The 15,451-nt window shown below is 49.0% G+C and overlaps 1 protein-coding gene across 1 annotated transcript in view; it reads right to left on the bottom strand.

Moving 5' to 3' along the window:
- Positions 1 to 15,451, bottom strand: part of DISC1 (DISC1 scaffold protein) — a 274,150-nt gene that overhangs the window by 188,966 nt on the left and 69,733 nt on the right. The window contains exon 4 of the mRNA XM_054576751.1: positions 9,878 to 10,025. Coding sequence (XP_054432726.1) covers positions 9,878 to 10,025 — 148 coding nt within the window. The remainder of the gene's footprint in view (positions 1 to 9,877; positions 10,026 to 15,451) is intronic.

Below are 15,451 nucleotides of genomic sequence, written 5' to 3'. Positions count from 1 at the left end.
ACAAAGACGGTGATGATAATAGCTTCCCTGTATGGCTGATCAGGAGGATCAAATCTATTCAACAATGACCACTGAGCACCTACAGAAAGCTTGCTGCTGGCCATCCCTTGTGTCTCGGTGTTGGTGCCAGGAGATGAGCGCTGTGCTGGTGTGCAGTGTGTGAAGGACAGTGTGGGACACGCTGTGCTATGCAGGGTGATGAAGATTAAAGACGGGGTGTTTCTGTTTGGACTCAAAAAATGTAAGATGGAACTGCCTATGGCCCAGCGATTCCACTTCTGCGTATATGTCCAAAGAAATTCAAAACACTAAGTCAAAAAAATATATGTACCCCTGTGTTCATTTTAGCATTATTTACAATAGCCAAGCTGTGGAAGCAGCCCCAGTGCCCACCAACAGACAAGTGGATACAAGAAGCTGTGGTCCATATATACACTAGGATACCAAAAAAAGAATGAAATCTCACTATTTGCGACAGCACAGATGGACCTAGAGGGTATTATGCTAAGTAAAATAAGTCAGACGGAGAAACACAAATACCATGTAATTTCACTTGTATGTGGAATCAAAAAAAAAAAACAAAATACATGAACAAACTAAACAGAAACAAACATATATAGGTACAGACAACAAACTGATGGTTGCCCGATGGGATCGGGTTAGGGGCTGGGCGAACAAGGTGAAGGGTTTGAGAAGCACAAGTTGGTAGTTGTAAAAATAGCCACAGAGATGCAAAGTGCAGCCCAGGGAATAGAAGGAATAATATTGTAACAACTAGCACGGTGCCAGGCGGGTCCTGGGACTCTCAGGGAACGCGCGTGTACAATAGATTGTCTAACCACTACGCTGTACCCCGGAGACTAATACAAAATAATACTGAGGGTAAAAAAATAAATATACTTTTGATTTTAAAAAAAGATGGACTGTTTCTGTGGATCTTCAGATGTAGCAGACGGGGCGTCTCTGGAACGGAAGTGTCACCATCCAGTGGTATCGCGGGAATGGGACACGCTTCCTCCTCTGGGCCCCAGAGTCTCGCCTGTTCACACAGCCATTCGTCCTAGACTGTGAGCCTCGGAGCCAAGGGGCTGCGCCATCTCATGCTGTTGTCCCCAGTGCCCAGCCCTGAGCAGGGGCTCAGCAAATATTTGTTGAATGATTTAATGAGTCCATGGCCTGGAAAATCCAGAACTCGTTTATATTCAGCTTTCTATTGCATTAGATCACTTCTTTGCACAAATTTATTTCCCAATTTGCTCTGTTTATGCAAATATTGTTTCCTGAATTTCCTAAATAGATACCATCTGGGTCGGGATGGGAGCTATTGAAGGAAATCAACATCTAATTGAAATTAGCTAAGAGGAGCTACAGGTGGGTAACTGGGAATTCTCCCTATTATGGTTAATCACATTCATTACTTAATCCATCAGGAAAACCCCGGTGGTTAACCAAAGCCCCTCTCTCTGCCTCTCAGGCTCTGACTCAGGGGACAGAAAGCCGTCCACAGACAGCTGAGCGATGGCCCCAGGACACGCGGCAGCTCAGCAACGAAGCCAGGGACAGGTTTCCACGTTTCAGATGCCCGCTGTGCAGAGCCCATGCCTCGTCCTTCAGCAGTGTTGCTCCCTTCATATTTAATATTCTCAGTGCGTAATCCCCAGTGTCAGTGCGAATCAGCATCACTGCTGTGCACTAATCAGTGTGTAAGAGAAGCACGTCCCTCGTGGGCAAGCATTTCAGCAGGAGGGTGGGGTGTCAGAACAGCACATGGAGCCAGCGAGGGGCACCAAAGGCCCCAGGCTCAGCCCCGAGGTGCCACGCAGGCCCCATCGGGGGCTGCCCACGGCGGGGAAACCCTGGCCTCTCTACTTTTCTTTTCCCCCCATCATTTAAGGAGGGATAACACCCGTTTACGGAATAAGACCCCGCAACCCCTGAAAACGGCTGAACTCCAACTTGCACAGGAGAACATTTCTCATCCCAGTGACTGCGCTCACCACGTGACTTTCGTGAGAAAAGGCTGACACCCCAACCGGGCGTCAGCGTTGGCTGAGGCCAGAGGTCAATGAGCGTGTGCCTGTGATGAACCCCAGTGCCCACCCTTTGCTCAAGGGGGCGCCTTGGGAGGCACCCAGGGAATGCCAACCGGGCAGGGGAGAGGCCCGGCAACCCACCCGCCAGGACACAAGGCAAAATGGCTCGCGGCCACTGCCAGGGCTTGCAGAGTTGTGCGTATAACACAGAGGACCCGCGCCCAGGCGAGAAGGCCGGGCTCACGGTGCGAGAACACCTGCGCATCGCGCCGAGGCTATGATTTCAGCCAAGGAGCGGACCCACGCCCACGAGGCCGGTGCCCTCGGTGCCACACCTAAGAACACCTCCATGAAGGAGGCTGTTTCTGACGACAGGAGTTGAGTGCGGCTCTGCTGAATACCTCTGCTAATGGCCGCTCCCTACTGATGACCCTTGTATCAAATTTATCATGTCACATCGCTGACGTGCTTCCGTCTCTCCCTCTCCGGGAAGACGGGGATAAAGAAGTGGTTTGTGTCAGTCATATAAAAATCACTGAAGTGCGACTTTAAATCCAACAGTCATAAATTATGGAGGCCACTCTAGCAGCACAATCAATTACTGTAAAACTACCAGACGTGATATAGGTCACTTTATAGCTCTTATTTTGTATGTATGATTTCGGTCTAAAAAGTGGGAGGAATGGAATAAAAGTTACCGTTCTTAGGAAACTGAGCATCTTTGTTTCATACACAGAAGTGACCGCCTGCAAGAGGAATGCGTGCTTATTTACCTGGGTTTATAATACTTAATGCCATTGGTTTCAGAAAAGACTGGGGCTGAATTTGAGCAAAGAGGGTAACGCGGAAGACATCATCTGGAAACGTCTACTTATAATCCGCTAATTCTGAAACGAGTTTGGAGGAGCCCTCTGTGGCTCACCTCAGCTTATTTTTCTCCGTTCTCCTTCCTCCCTTCTCTCCCAGAGGTGATGACAAGGGTCCGCAGGGGGCTCCTGTGAATGGGACACATGGCACGATGCTGCCATCTGACACCTCTCCTGGTCCGCTGGCAACAGTGACCACTTTTACGCCATATCACAATGTGGCCCTCTCGTATTTTTATCTCTGGTAAAATCTGCCTGTAACGGTTACCTTCCAGTCTTTCTGCACTGTACCCGCATTCCGTCTGTGAACTTAGAGCTGACCATCACTGATTTCTATGGCATGACGTTCCCCACATGACAATTAAGGAGGAATAAAGAACCCCATGTTTCACAGGGAACAGAGGAAGCCCTAAGCAGAGGAAAAATGGCTCAGTCTGGAAGCATCATGAGCTACACAATAGTTCTCTCTTCTCTTTCCATTGGAAAGACAGTGTGTGCACAGGAAATATTTGAACGGGCAAACCAGCGCTCTGCCTCAATAAGCCCCACTGGAAAAGCCCACTGTATAGCTTTGTTTTTAAATTTGGCTGTATTTTGTTTACTTGTGTTTTAAATTGTCCTTTGGGAAATGTCTTTTTTTTTTTTTAATCCTTACACAAGGACATGCCTATTGATTTTAGAGAGAGGGAAAGAGAAAGAGAGGGAAAGAAACAATACCATGAGAGAAACATCGATCCATTGCCTCTCATAAGCACCCCAACAAAGTGACCCTGCAACTTAGGCATGTGCCCTGACCAGGAATTGAACCCATGACCTCTCAGTTTATGGGACAATGCTCCAACCAACTAAGCCATAGTGGCCAGGATAGGAAGGAGTCTTTAACAAGGACATTGTGCACAGATGCAATTTAGGTTGTGTGTATGACCAATTTTAGTGTACATACTGGTGAAGGTCCAATGGGAAAACTCATAGGATGTATAGTCAGAGAAATGCAAAGTACTGAAGAGAAAATTATAGTCACACATGTAGAAGTGAGGCAAACTCCTCTCTTAGAAGAAAGGAAAAAATAACCTTCTTTTGACTGGAGCAAGAACAGGTGCCTCTCTGTTCTCTTCTGGGCATTGCTGTGACAGCACATCAAGGTGGACTCTTCCGGTTGCTCTGGAATCAGAAGCCAAAGCGGAAGGACACAGGCCTCCATGCCCCGCCTTCTAAATCTCTAAGGGTGGGGCCGGGTGCCCCACCCAGGAGCTGCACTGGCGGTACGACTGCAAGCACCGTCACTCAACACACCACACGCCCACCAGCCGTGTAGGGATCTCCATGAGGGTGCTTCTCCCGCCCCTCCGCCAGCCCACAGGGTGGCAGAGAGTGAATGTGCTCGCTCTCCACCCAAGCGAAATGAAAAAGGAAGGAAGTCCGCCGGACTCCCCCATAAAGACGGCGGGGGGTGGGGAGGGGCGCCCTGCAAGAAAGAGGCGGACGCCTGATGCTCCGGCGTGGACGTCCTCTGTCTAAGCTTGGGTTCTCTTCATAGCCAGGTCTGAGACAAGGATCTGGACCGAGGCTGCTTTTGGAGAAGCGATCCCCACAAAACTAGGAGGGAGTGAGAAAGAGGAAAAGCCAATAATCACTGTATTGTTGAGCTGCTCGCCACATGGGTGCCTGGGGCTCAATCCTACTAGGAACCTTCTGGATAAAGGAACTAGAGAGCCATGGAGGGCGGACAGGGTCTGTACAGAGTGGCCTGAATGCCCACCATTCCCTGTGGCTAAGATACGGGAGCTTCCTGGGAATCGAGTGTACATCACAAAAGCTACCCTCACAACAAGTGTGCCGCTGCGCAAGGGAACCCCACAGAAAGGGGCTGGGTCATATGTGACAAGCGGTGGCCACCCGGGTGGGGTGGAGGAGGCGCCATTCCCATCAGGATCCGGGCGGCGGGAGGCCCCGTGGTGCCCAAGGGGGAGCCATGAATCCTGGCAGAGAGCAGGTGAGTCAACGCCTGTGCACTGGGGGTCCCCAGCCTCCAGGAGCCAGAGAGGCAGCAGCGACCCACAACCAGAGGGTCACAGACGCTGGACAGGGAAAGCTTTGAACTGGGCGTATAATTACGTACCAAACTGGACAGAATGAATGAACATCAGCAACTGAAAATGCGCCAAAGATTTCTGTTATCTGCCCAGGACACCGTAACGAAATGCAAATGATGGCTCGACGGCACAGTGCGGATGGGAGAAGCGCAGCCACGCTGCCTCTGTGCCCACGGGGGAGGGCCCCCCCAGCACCCACTCATGTTACTAAGAGGACCCGTGTCTGCTCTTCAGGGAGCCTGGTGGCCCATGAAGGCAGCAGCTAAAACTCCCTGGGCTGCTGGAAGGACCTGCGCAAACCAGGTCTGATTCAGGCTGGTCTTCTATGCAGTTTAGAGAATTAAATGTGCTGTGTTAAGAAGCTGCGTTCAACAGGGATTATAATGAACAAAGTGGCAGTAAAAATTAAAATTGAAGTACCCGACTGTACTTGGGCGTTCACATTTCCTTAAATCTTATTCTAAACACAATTTTGTTAACCAGAGACCCAAGGCCCCCTGAAGAGCGGGTGCATCTGTGTGTCCCCTGAAACTGCACGCAGTCGCTTGTCTGTCTGCGCATATGTGGTTTGGTGACAGAGGTCTACAGCTTTCACCAGACGCTCAAAGAAATAGTTGATCCCAAAAGGTTAGGAGACACTCATTTGTGTTATTAATTAATTGAGAATTTGCTGAGCCAATACAACTATCTTATTTCTAAAAAGGAAGAAAATGTCATTCACTGGAAAGCACTTCCCCCTTGACCCAGGAGCCTGAGAAACCTCTGTCCGGGCTCTGGGCCCACTCGCCTGAGAGCTCCAGCCGGGCACTGTGGCCCCCTGGCGGCCGCTCTGCAAGCTGCAGCCGCAGCCCCTGGTTTAGGGGAGACCTGCAAGTCCACATAATCCTCACGATGGCACATGGGACAGGCTAGATGGGCATGTAGCACAGTGAAAGACAATTTTTTAAAAATTATGAATACCTATGTAATGTTAACATGCATTATAAAAATGTAGGAAAGACGCTGATTTGGGGTCCTGATGTTCTGTGTTCATAATAAGACAGGTGGATTTGGCAAAAGATAATCCATAAATAACTGGAGTTTGGCAAACAGTGATCTAATGCAACCCTCTCACATTCTGATGGGGGAGTGAAGTGTGCAGAAGTTAAGAAAGTACACGAGGGCATTTTAGGGGGTTAGTGGGAAAAATAAGACCAGGCCTCGGGTTTCCTGATCTCCAGTCAAGGTAACTGAAAGTCCTTCTTGCCGGGGAGTCAGGAGAAAGGCTGAAGAAGCATTTTCTCCAGGGCAGCTGAACCGCATTAGAGTGAAGCTTCCTTTTTCTCTCTCTCTCAATAGACATTCACATGTATCTTTGTCAACCCATACATAGGCACATACCCATATGCATCGTATTCACTCATTCAGTGAATATTTATGGAATACTCACTATAGGCCAGCCACTGTTCTAGTCTCTTGGCATAAAAAGGTAAACGCAATACAGCCTTGTCCTCAAGGACCTTGTAGTCGCTCAAAGTGACAGACATTGGAGGAGAGATATTTACTTAACACCCGAGACAGGGGTGAGGTCATTCCAGGTGCTCCAGTGACTCAAGGGCGCGATGGGGTGACTTACGGGCAAGGCTACACATGAATGGTTGTGACGACAGTGGGTCCTGTGCAAGATCACAGAATTTAGAAACGTACCGAGCACTCGGGTAATTTCTCATGCTGCAGTACGTATGGACTGCAGGTGCTGGGGGAGCCAGCTAAATTCTGGGCCGCTGGGCAGCCGACGGATGGAAAGGCTGCAGGCGTCACGCTGAGCGGCACAGATGTTATCCTGAAAGCCACTGAGTGTGACGTTCTCTCTCCACTGGTGGCACTGTGGCAGATGGGAGGGAGGGAGTCGTCTGGGAATCGGGAATGCCAGTAAGGAGACCACCACGATGACTCGGATGACAAATTTGGGAGCAGAGCTAAGGCATGGCCACGAGGGTGCAAAGCAAGTGGGAATGCGATAGGGGCAGACGATAGAATCAACAGGACCTGGTGACCGTGGAACTGGGGCGTGGGACAAAGGGAGGAGCAGAAGATGTCCCAGAGTTCCCGCTTGGGTAGCTGGGTCCACGGTGGCATAAGTCACTGAGATGGAGACTACCCAAGAGGTTGATTAGGGAGAAAGACAGTCAATTTTCATAATTAGTTTCAAAAGATAATAAATCTTCAGGTTAAAAAGATAATAAACAGTAAGGGTCAGGAAGATGTTCAATGAAAAGCTAAACTGTAGGTTGGGACTCTGGAGAGAGAGGGAGATGTAGATATAAATTTGAGGGAAATTAGCATGTTGATGATACCTGAAGCATGGGCGTCTTTGAGATCACACAGAGACAGAGACACTCAGAAGAGAGGACAGGCTGCAGCCGGGGCAGAGAAACATGAACATTAGGGAGACCGAGAGAGGAACAGGAGCTCATGAGAGACTGGGAAGAATGGCCAGCAAAGCAGCAAGAAGAGCAGGAAAGGGTGACACATGAAAGTCAAGGGCAGGGAGTTTCAGGAATGAGTTTGACTGAGTAAAAGCTCTGGACGATGCAGTGATGCAGAACAGAACATGAATTTAAAATGCCTTTTAAATTTAACACCTGGAATATCATGGCTGACTTTGGTAGCGAGAGGGAAAGTGGGCTCAAGAAATCAGACCATACCAGGGTACAGGCAGCTCCTGTGAGGAAAGGAGAGAGGGTAACAGTGCACAAGGTAAGCCAGCAGTTTATATTGGCTTCGTATGTGGTTCATAAAGGCCTCTCTCTATCTTCATGGGGACATGTTAGGTTGAATCCTATGAAGTTGCTACCTTTATACTGCCCAAAAAGCCAATGTAAGAAATGTCAGATGATGTAACCTCATTGAGTGAATGCATGATATCACCTTTATTTCAGCATTGCGTTCTATGAGAAACTCAGCCAAGACCATGACAAAGCATTGGTCTCCAACCAAATCACATGTAAGCTAAACAGGTCATGAAAAAGCCAAAGACTCAAGCCAGCGGCCCGGTTTATGCCGTGGCTCAGCACCACCGCTGGGTGCTCTGCCCAAGTCCCTTAACCTCTTCTGGGCCTCGATTCCTCATCTTTAAATACAAATATAGATCTAGATGACCATGTAGATATCCATATAAGTACAGATATCAATATATAAAAGAGTACACCCCACAGAATTGTCTTGAGGATTAAATAAGTCTTTTCTTGTTCATTGAGGGAAGGATAAGCAAAATGTGGTCCGTCCATGCAACGAGATAGTCTTCAGCCTTAAGAAGAAGGGAAATCTTTACACCTGCTGTAACGTGAATGAACCTTGAGGACATCATGCTGAGTGAAATAAGCCCGTCACAAAAGGACAAATACTGTGTGATTCCACTTCCATGAGGTACCTGGAGAAGTCAGATTCACGGAGACAGAAAGTAGAATGGTGGTTCCCAGGGGTTGGAGGAGGGGGATGGAGAGTTGTTGTTCAATGGGGACAGAGTTTCAGTTTGGGGAGATAAAAGCGTTCTGGGGCCAGACGGTGGTCGTGGCTGCACAACAATGTGATGTCCTTAATGCCACTAAACTGTACCCTTCATATGGTTAAAATGGTAAATTTTATGTAATATATATCTTATCACAATAAAAATTTTTAATTGAGTTACTCTTAAAGGCACTGAGCAACTGTTGGATAGTATTTGTAAAGGACAGAGAAACACAATACATCAGTAGAGACTATAATGGCCCAGACTGGACTGGAGGACATGAAATAACGCCAAAGAAGAAATGAAAGAAAGAATTAAGTAGACAGTCAAGTTGGGAAGAGCCCCGTGTGAGAAGGGGAAAGGAAACAAGGTACTAGCTCAACATGAGATGAATACAAAGAACGGAAGTGGGTGGAATTCACCTGCTTTTTAAAAAGCCCACATAAAAGTTCATTCAGCAAACATTTATCAGGAAGTACCTACCAGGTGCCTCTCTCTCTGCTACCAGCAAAGCTTCAGGGCAAGCCTCCAGACAATAATTGTCCTCACTGTTAAGGGAGGCTACAGGGAGACACCAGGACGCGCTGACTGCGTAACACCATGTTCACCCACGCGGGATGGGCCAGGCTTGCGACTGCCAGGGCCCACGGGAAATTAGAAATAAAACGTAATTGTTGCGGCCGCGTTTACACCTACAGAGAAGCAGGCACGGACTGTGATGGAGCTGACAGCCCTCCTCCATCACAAACCCGTTCTCTCTGAAGCCAGTCTTTCCCCAGGGAGAGGGGACACAAGCAGGTATCTAAGAGCAGCGCTTCTCGGACCCCCAGCCGCGCTAGTGACTGGGACCCACCGCAGCGACTGACTTAGTCTGGGTGGAAACTGAACATTTAAAAGCTCTCCAGGGGATTGAAGCGTGCAGCCCGGGTGAGAGCCACTGGGTTAGAAATGACAGCTGCTCTCCGTTACCGATGCCAGGGGACCCCTGGGGAGCAGAGGAGGAGGACGACTTTCACCTCTCGGTCAGAGGGCCCGTCTGTGGACCTGGAAGGTTAACACAAGGACGGGAGCCCGAGCTGCCCTTGACCAGAGGAAAACCACCCCGCTTCTCAGGAGGTCAGCTTTCCGGGGAAGCTTAATCCCCAGGCCCTTGCTGTGCATTTCGAGGGCCTCTCTTGTCAATTAGCAGAAAGGGCTTCTTAAGGGGGTGGCCCACATGGGTCCCTCACTCTGGAAAAATTCTCCACCTGTCCACCCAGCAAAAGGGAGCTTCTCCCCAAAAGCAGCTGAGGGTCTCTGCAGCTAAACCCGCCCCCGCCCAGCTCTTCACTCTCTGGGAGCCGAGAGAGGAGGGGACCCGGGGAGAGGAGGGTGAGGGCCACCCCAAGTACTTACTGCTGAGCGGCCCGACGCAGGGCGGCCTCGGCCTGAGCTCCCAGGTAGACCAGAAGGCTGCGAAGGGCCGGCTGCCTGGAAGGAAGCTGGAAGTGCAGGCTGCTTTTCTCTTTCTCCAGGTCTTCCAATCTTTGTTTTAACGTCTCAGCTAGAAACCCAAAATGACAAGAGAGACAAATAAAGAACCGTGCAAGTCAAAATAGACAATCCAGGGTCTCGTAGCTCCACTTCCAACCAACAGCCACCTTGATGACATGATACAGAAAGTCACTGGTTTCTAGGCACAACTTCCATCTCTCAGTTGGTGCTTTTAAGACTCTTCTGTCTTTCTACTGGCGACAATACTGCCTTCCTACCTTTCATTTTTCTAACTATTGGAGGGTACAGTTCATATATTTATATCATGGCAATTATTATGATCAGCACATAGTAGGATACTTAATATCAATTATTGTTAAAGCCATGATGATTGTGTGGGAGAAAACCTGCTAATTTTGGTGAATTCTATATAATTAGTTGAAAAAAAATCAGTGCTTAAGTGTTGATTTTAAGAATGTTTCCTTAGAAATTGCCCACCAGGAGAGAACCTGCCACGGTTACAGTCATAGAAGCAATGTTCAAATTCTGTCATGTTATAGATGGCCACGTATCCACTTCTGTTATAAAGTAGGGGTCCTATTGTTTTTTATTGGCCTTCAGTCTCTCAGGACAAGGTATAAGTATAAAATCACTGTAAAAACAATTTTTTAATATAAACTGCAGAAATGGGAATCCCCTCAAATGAGAACTTACCTTCATACTCAAACACCTAAAGAATTGGCAAGTGTCCCATAAAGCCCTTTTTGCCAAAATGTAAGGACTCGGTTTAAAAATACCATCCATCAGAATTTCTATCCTAGTGACCCTTGGCAGGAGTGTGTGTAGCAACCTGGGTACCTTGCACCCCTGGGTAGTAGGTGGGCCCTGGGACCACCCAGGGTCCCGGGAAGCCACCTCTGGACGTGAGCGCCTACTGCTTACCCCAGTGTGCAGTGCGCATATGGCCTTTCCTACGTGTGCCACAATGAGAAGATGTTTTGAGGCTCCACCCTTCATCACAAAGACTCCTTTAGCTCCATAGCCCTACAGCCATTGTCCAATACGCTGTTTCTGTAAGATTCAGTTTCGGACTAAAGCGCTGTTTTCAACAAGCTCATTATTTTGAAAACATTTTGAACAAACCCTTGCATCATATACCAGCAGAGGTAACCTCAGCACACCCCTGCTGTGGAGTGACATTTCTCCCGTGCTGGCCCACTCCCCAGACGCGCTCTCGGGCAAAGGAAAGGCTGGTCCCAGGTGTCCAGGGCAACACGTCTGGGTCCACAGAGATGTCAACTGAGAGACCTCCCCATAAATGCACCATGTGTGTCGGGACCAACAGCCAAAATCTTGCTAAGAGGATGTGCCAATGATTTGTTCTAATGATACCAGAAAGTGTGAACTTACTGCTCTTCCCTACTAAGTCGCAGGCAACTGCCAGAGCTGTCAGGCTGTGCGGCCTTCTTCAAAGGGACAGCCGGAGCCCATTCAGACACCACCCTACCACGCACAGCTAAGCCTGGCCTGACAGGTCTTCTAAGATAATGCCCAAAGGCCCCTGTTCCCGAACACCAAGCTTCAAACATTTTGCAAATTTTATTTTATTTTAATTTTTTATTTTTACTAAACATTCATTGTATGATTTAGTTGTTTACTTATCCCTTGCTACATCAAATCAGAGCCTCGGTGCAAAGCAATAAAGCCCTTATCTCGTGTGCTCTAAAATAACGCGTGACACCTACCACGCTGGACACCCAGCACATGCCATCATATTTTGGTGGTAAAGACACTCACACAGGGATTAGGAGAAAACTGAGTCTGTACCTCAACTCGTCTGACCTCCAAGTTCCTTAACCTTTCTAAGCCTCAGTTTCCTAATCTGTAGAAATGGGCCTAATGGTAGTATCCACGCATCATAACGTTTTCTGAGGATTAAGCAAGGTAATCTATGCAAAGTGTTCAGCCCCACACCTGACACCTAGCATGTGCCCAAAAGGACTGGTTCTTGCCAGTAGGACCATTAGGTCCTGGCCTTCGAGTGTCCGCAGGAAGCTAGACCCCGTCTGGCCACGTCCTCAGCTGCACCCTGTGGCTGCCGGGGGAAGGTCCTCGGAGAACACAAGCTGATGCAGCAAAATGAAACACTGGAAATGGGCCACGGCTGCCACAAGTCCCACTCACAAGGAAGCCCAGGGAAAACGCAAATTCTCCCAGGAAGTATCTGTGATTAGCTATGTTCTAGGGTGTCTCTTGCCTAGCAGTGTGTGTATCTCAAGCTGTTTCTATTTCATGATCAGAGAAGTGCACTAGGATGGTCGCCATCGATTTTACAGCTTCGTATCCTCTCCAATTTGTAATGCATCGCCTACCCCAGCCTCTGGAATGGTTACCGGCTACTGGGGTTCCCCCGCACATGCCAGCACCACGTCTGCCGGGTGTGTTCCTACAGGTCTCCCCGAGTTACACCCAGCGTTCCAGGCAGAGGGGCTCGCAGCCGGGGGAGGAACCAGGCGGGCGTGGCCACCCAAAGGGCTCTGGCGTTTCCGCTGAGACTGGCTGGAACCTCCGGGGGGGCTCGAGCAGTGCCGTGACAGATCAACTCCCGGTCAACAGGAAAGCCCACGTGTGCTGTTAGGAAGACGCCATGAGGAGCGGAAGCCCCGCGGCCAGTCACAAGGCCGTGGCAGTGCCCCGGCCCGCACCGAGGGAGGCCACCAAGAAGTGAAAGTGGGGGGGTCGAAAGGGGCTCCGAGTTAGGGTGCTCTCTGACACACGGCACAGAGGGAGCGAGAGAAGACAGAAGTCACGAGGGGCTCCAGCGGCTTCTGCCTGAGCAACCAGGAGAAGGGCGTTAGCGTGCGCCGAGCTGGGGAATCTGCTGTGCCCGCTCCCGGAAAACCCCGGACAAGTGCTGCTCTCCCCTCGGTGAGTGCCCTGCCCGGGCCCTGCCCACCCCTGCGGGAATCCCTGGTTTACGCTCCCTGGGCACGCCAGGCTTCTGCTGGCACAAGGCGCCTCGCGCTTGTCCCGCTTGTCCAAGGCCCCCCGTGTCCGTGAGACGGGGCCCATGTCACCCTGCCTGTCATTGTTTCAGGACCTGCACCGGGAGCACTGCCTGGCGCAGAGCGAGCAGGCACAAGAAGATGTCCAACTAAACGCACGTGTCGATTCCCTTATTTTGTTTGTTTTGTATGTTTTCATAAGCCACTTTAAATCCTTCTTATTAGCAACTAAATCAACATAAAAACATAAAACTCATCAAGCCGAAAACCAAATCTAAGTTGGAGGAGACTAACAAGACATGGTAACTGTGTACAATGCATGTCCCTGCACCAGAAAGGAGGGAAGGACAATGTTCGATGGTTGGTGAAATGTGAATGGGGTCTGCCGGCCGGCTAGGAGTGGTATGTCAACCATGACTCCCTGACTGGGAGGGCGGCAGGTTGGTGGCCTGTGGAATGTCCCTGTCTGGGGAAATGCACAAGGGGCACGTGGGGGTGACGGGGCATCCCGCCTGCGGCTGCTCTCCACGGTCAGGAGAAGGCTTGATGATGGCGGACGGGCACCCAGCTGAGGGGCAGAGGGAGGCGGATATGCGTCCTGACTCACAACTTTTCCCTAAGTGGAAAATTATTTCAAAACGAATTGCTTTTTAAAGATATAAAGAGATCAACGCAGCACTGTGCAATGCTGTCTTTCTGATCTGTAGGTGCCTGTAGCTGTGTCAACCCCCTCGTGTTCTCGTTGGCCCAGGGGTTGAGGAAACATGACTTGCTTTCTCCGGCGCTTCCTTTCTCTTAAACCTCTGTGAGCGTTCGGGAGACTTTGTTGATCTGTTCCAGTTATATCGCAAGATCTAAGGCCAGAATTATACAAAGTGTTGCATAGCAGATACGGAATAAAGGTGGTTGACTGATCACCTGACTGACAGAGGGCAGTAATATTAGAAATTCTGATTGCGTTTTATAAACATAGCTGTATGCTAAAACAAATAAATAAACTCAAATTCAAAATGGAAGATGTTACCAAGCACTAGGCATGAGGATGCACTGGATAATACATCCTAATTGATACTACATATTCAATTTACGTATCTAACATGCTTTGCCTCTGGGGCCTCAGCAATAAAAATGGTAACCATCATCTCATTCCATGTCCGATCACGTAAATGTACTTTTGATGCTATTATCACAGACTTATTAATGTTTAATTAGAGGGTCAGTGCTCATCTGCTATTCCTCAGCCCATGAGTACCGAACGCCCATTACGTGGGGTCAAACCTAGAAACAGAATGAAAGAAAAGCACTTTCTACACCTATGAATAAATAAGCATTTACAGAGCAGCAAGAAATCTTCCTACATAAAGGCATCCTGCTGAATTGATTCAGTTCCCACCGCCTTGTTCTGTCTGTGGGATGACAGACCACACGGTGTAAACCGGATTTGTGGCTGTGCAGCCATTGCACAGTCTACGGAGGCCCTTTAACATCAAGAAGCAACCAGTGTCTTCATAATTCACTTTCCCTTGGTTTTTACATAATGGCCAAGATATGCTATTCATTGAGAGCTGAATATTCTAGTAATTCTCCATTACCATGCACATCACGCGGAGATGACCAGTTTACAAAGAGTTAGACTGTTACGAAGTGCAGTTCAGACTAATGTGAGCACAACTGAGCTGGTCTCTGACATATCAGAATAGCGGAATTTGTCAGATTCATTATCATAAAAATCAGCCACTCTTGGGACACCGAAGACATCAAGCATAATAATCATCTTTCAGCATCTCCTTTATGCCGACACTGCATATACATTATTTCTGAGCTTCACAACAACTTGTAGAGTAGGGGAGAAAATGCAGAAACTGAAGTGCAGAGAATTTAAATCATTTTGCCCAAGGCCTATGAATAAGCAGCAGAGTCAGAATTTGAACCTTTACTTTTTCTGGTGCCAAACGCTGGGCTTTTTCTATGCCATTTCCTGGGTGCCACCCTGTTCTCCTAGCTTCCCCATTCATTCCCCTGGGTCCCTGGAGACTCGGGGACCACTGGCCAGGCGCTGGACCTTATCTTCCTCTGCCTTGCCAACACCTCGCTAGTGCCAGGCACACAGCAGGTACTCGGCAAACGCTAATTAAATAGGTGCCCGACCTGCGGCCCGCGGGCCACACGCAGCCCAGGATGGCTAGGAATGAGGCCCGATACAAAAATCGTCAATTTACTTAAAACATTATGAGATTTTTTTTATGATTATGTGTTGCAATGCATTTAACGTGTGGCCCAAGACAACAATTCTTCTTCCAGTGTGGCCCGGAAACGCTGAAAGCTTAGACACCCCTGAATCAGTGAATGACTGTTTCTATTCAGATGAAGCATCCTGCAGACACAAAACTAGCAACCAGTTTCTGAGCACTGCTCTGTGCCCATCACTTTATCCTCACCTTGACCTCATGAGGGAGACCCAGCTATGCCCCCGTTGCAGGTCAAAAGACTG

Source organism: Pteronotus mesoamericanus, unplaced genomic scaffold (assembly GCF_021234165.1).
Source record: "Pteronotus mesoamericanus isolate MK-2021 breed Mesoamerican mustached bat unplaced genomic scaffold, CSHL_Meso_final contig_347, whole genome shotgun sequence".
Classification (NCBI taxonomy): domain Eukaryota; kingdom Metazoa; phylum Chordata; class Mammalia; order Chiroptera; family Mormoopidae; genus Pteronotus; species Pteronotus mesoamericanus.
This window is presented reverse-complemented; position numbering and strand designations above follow the sequence as displayed.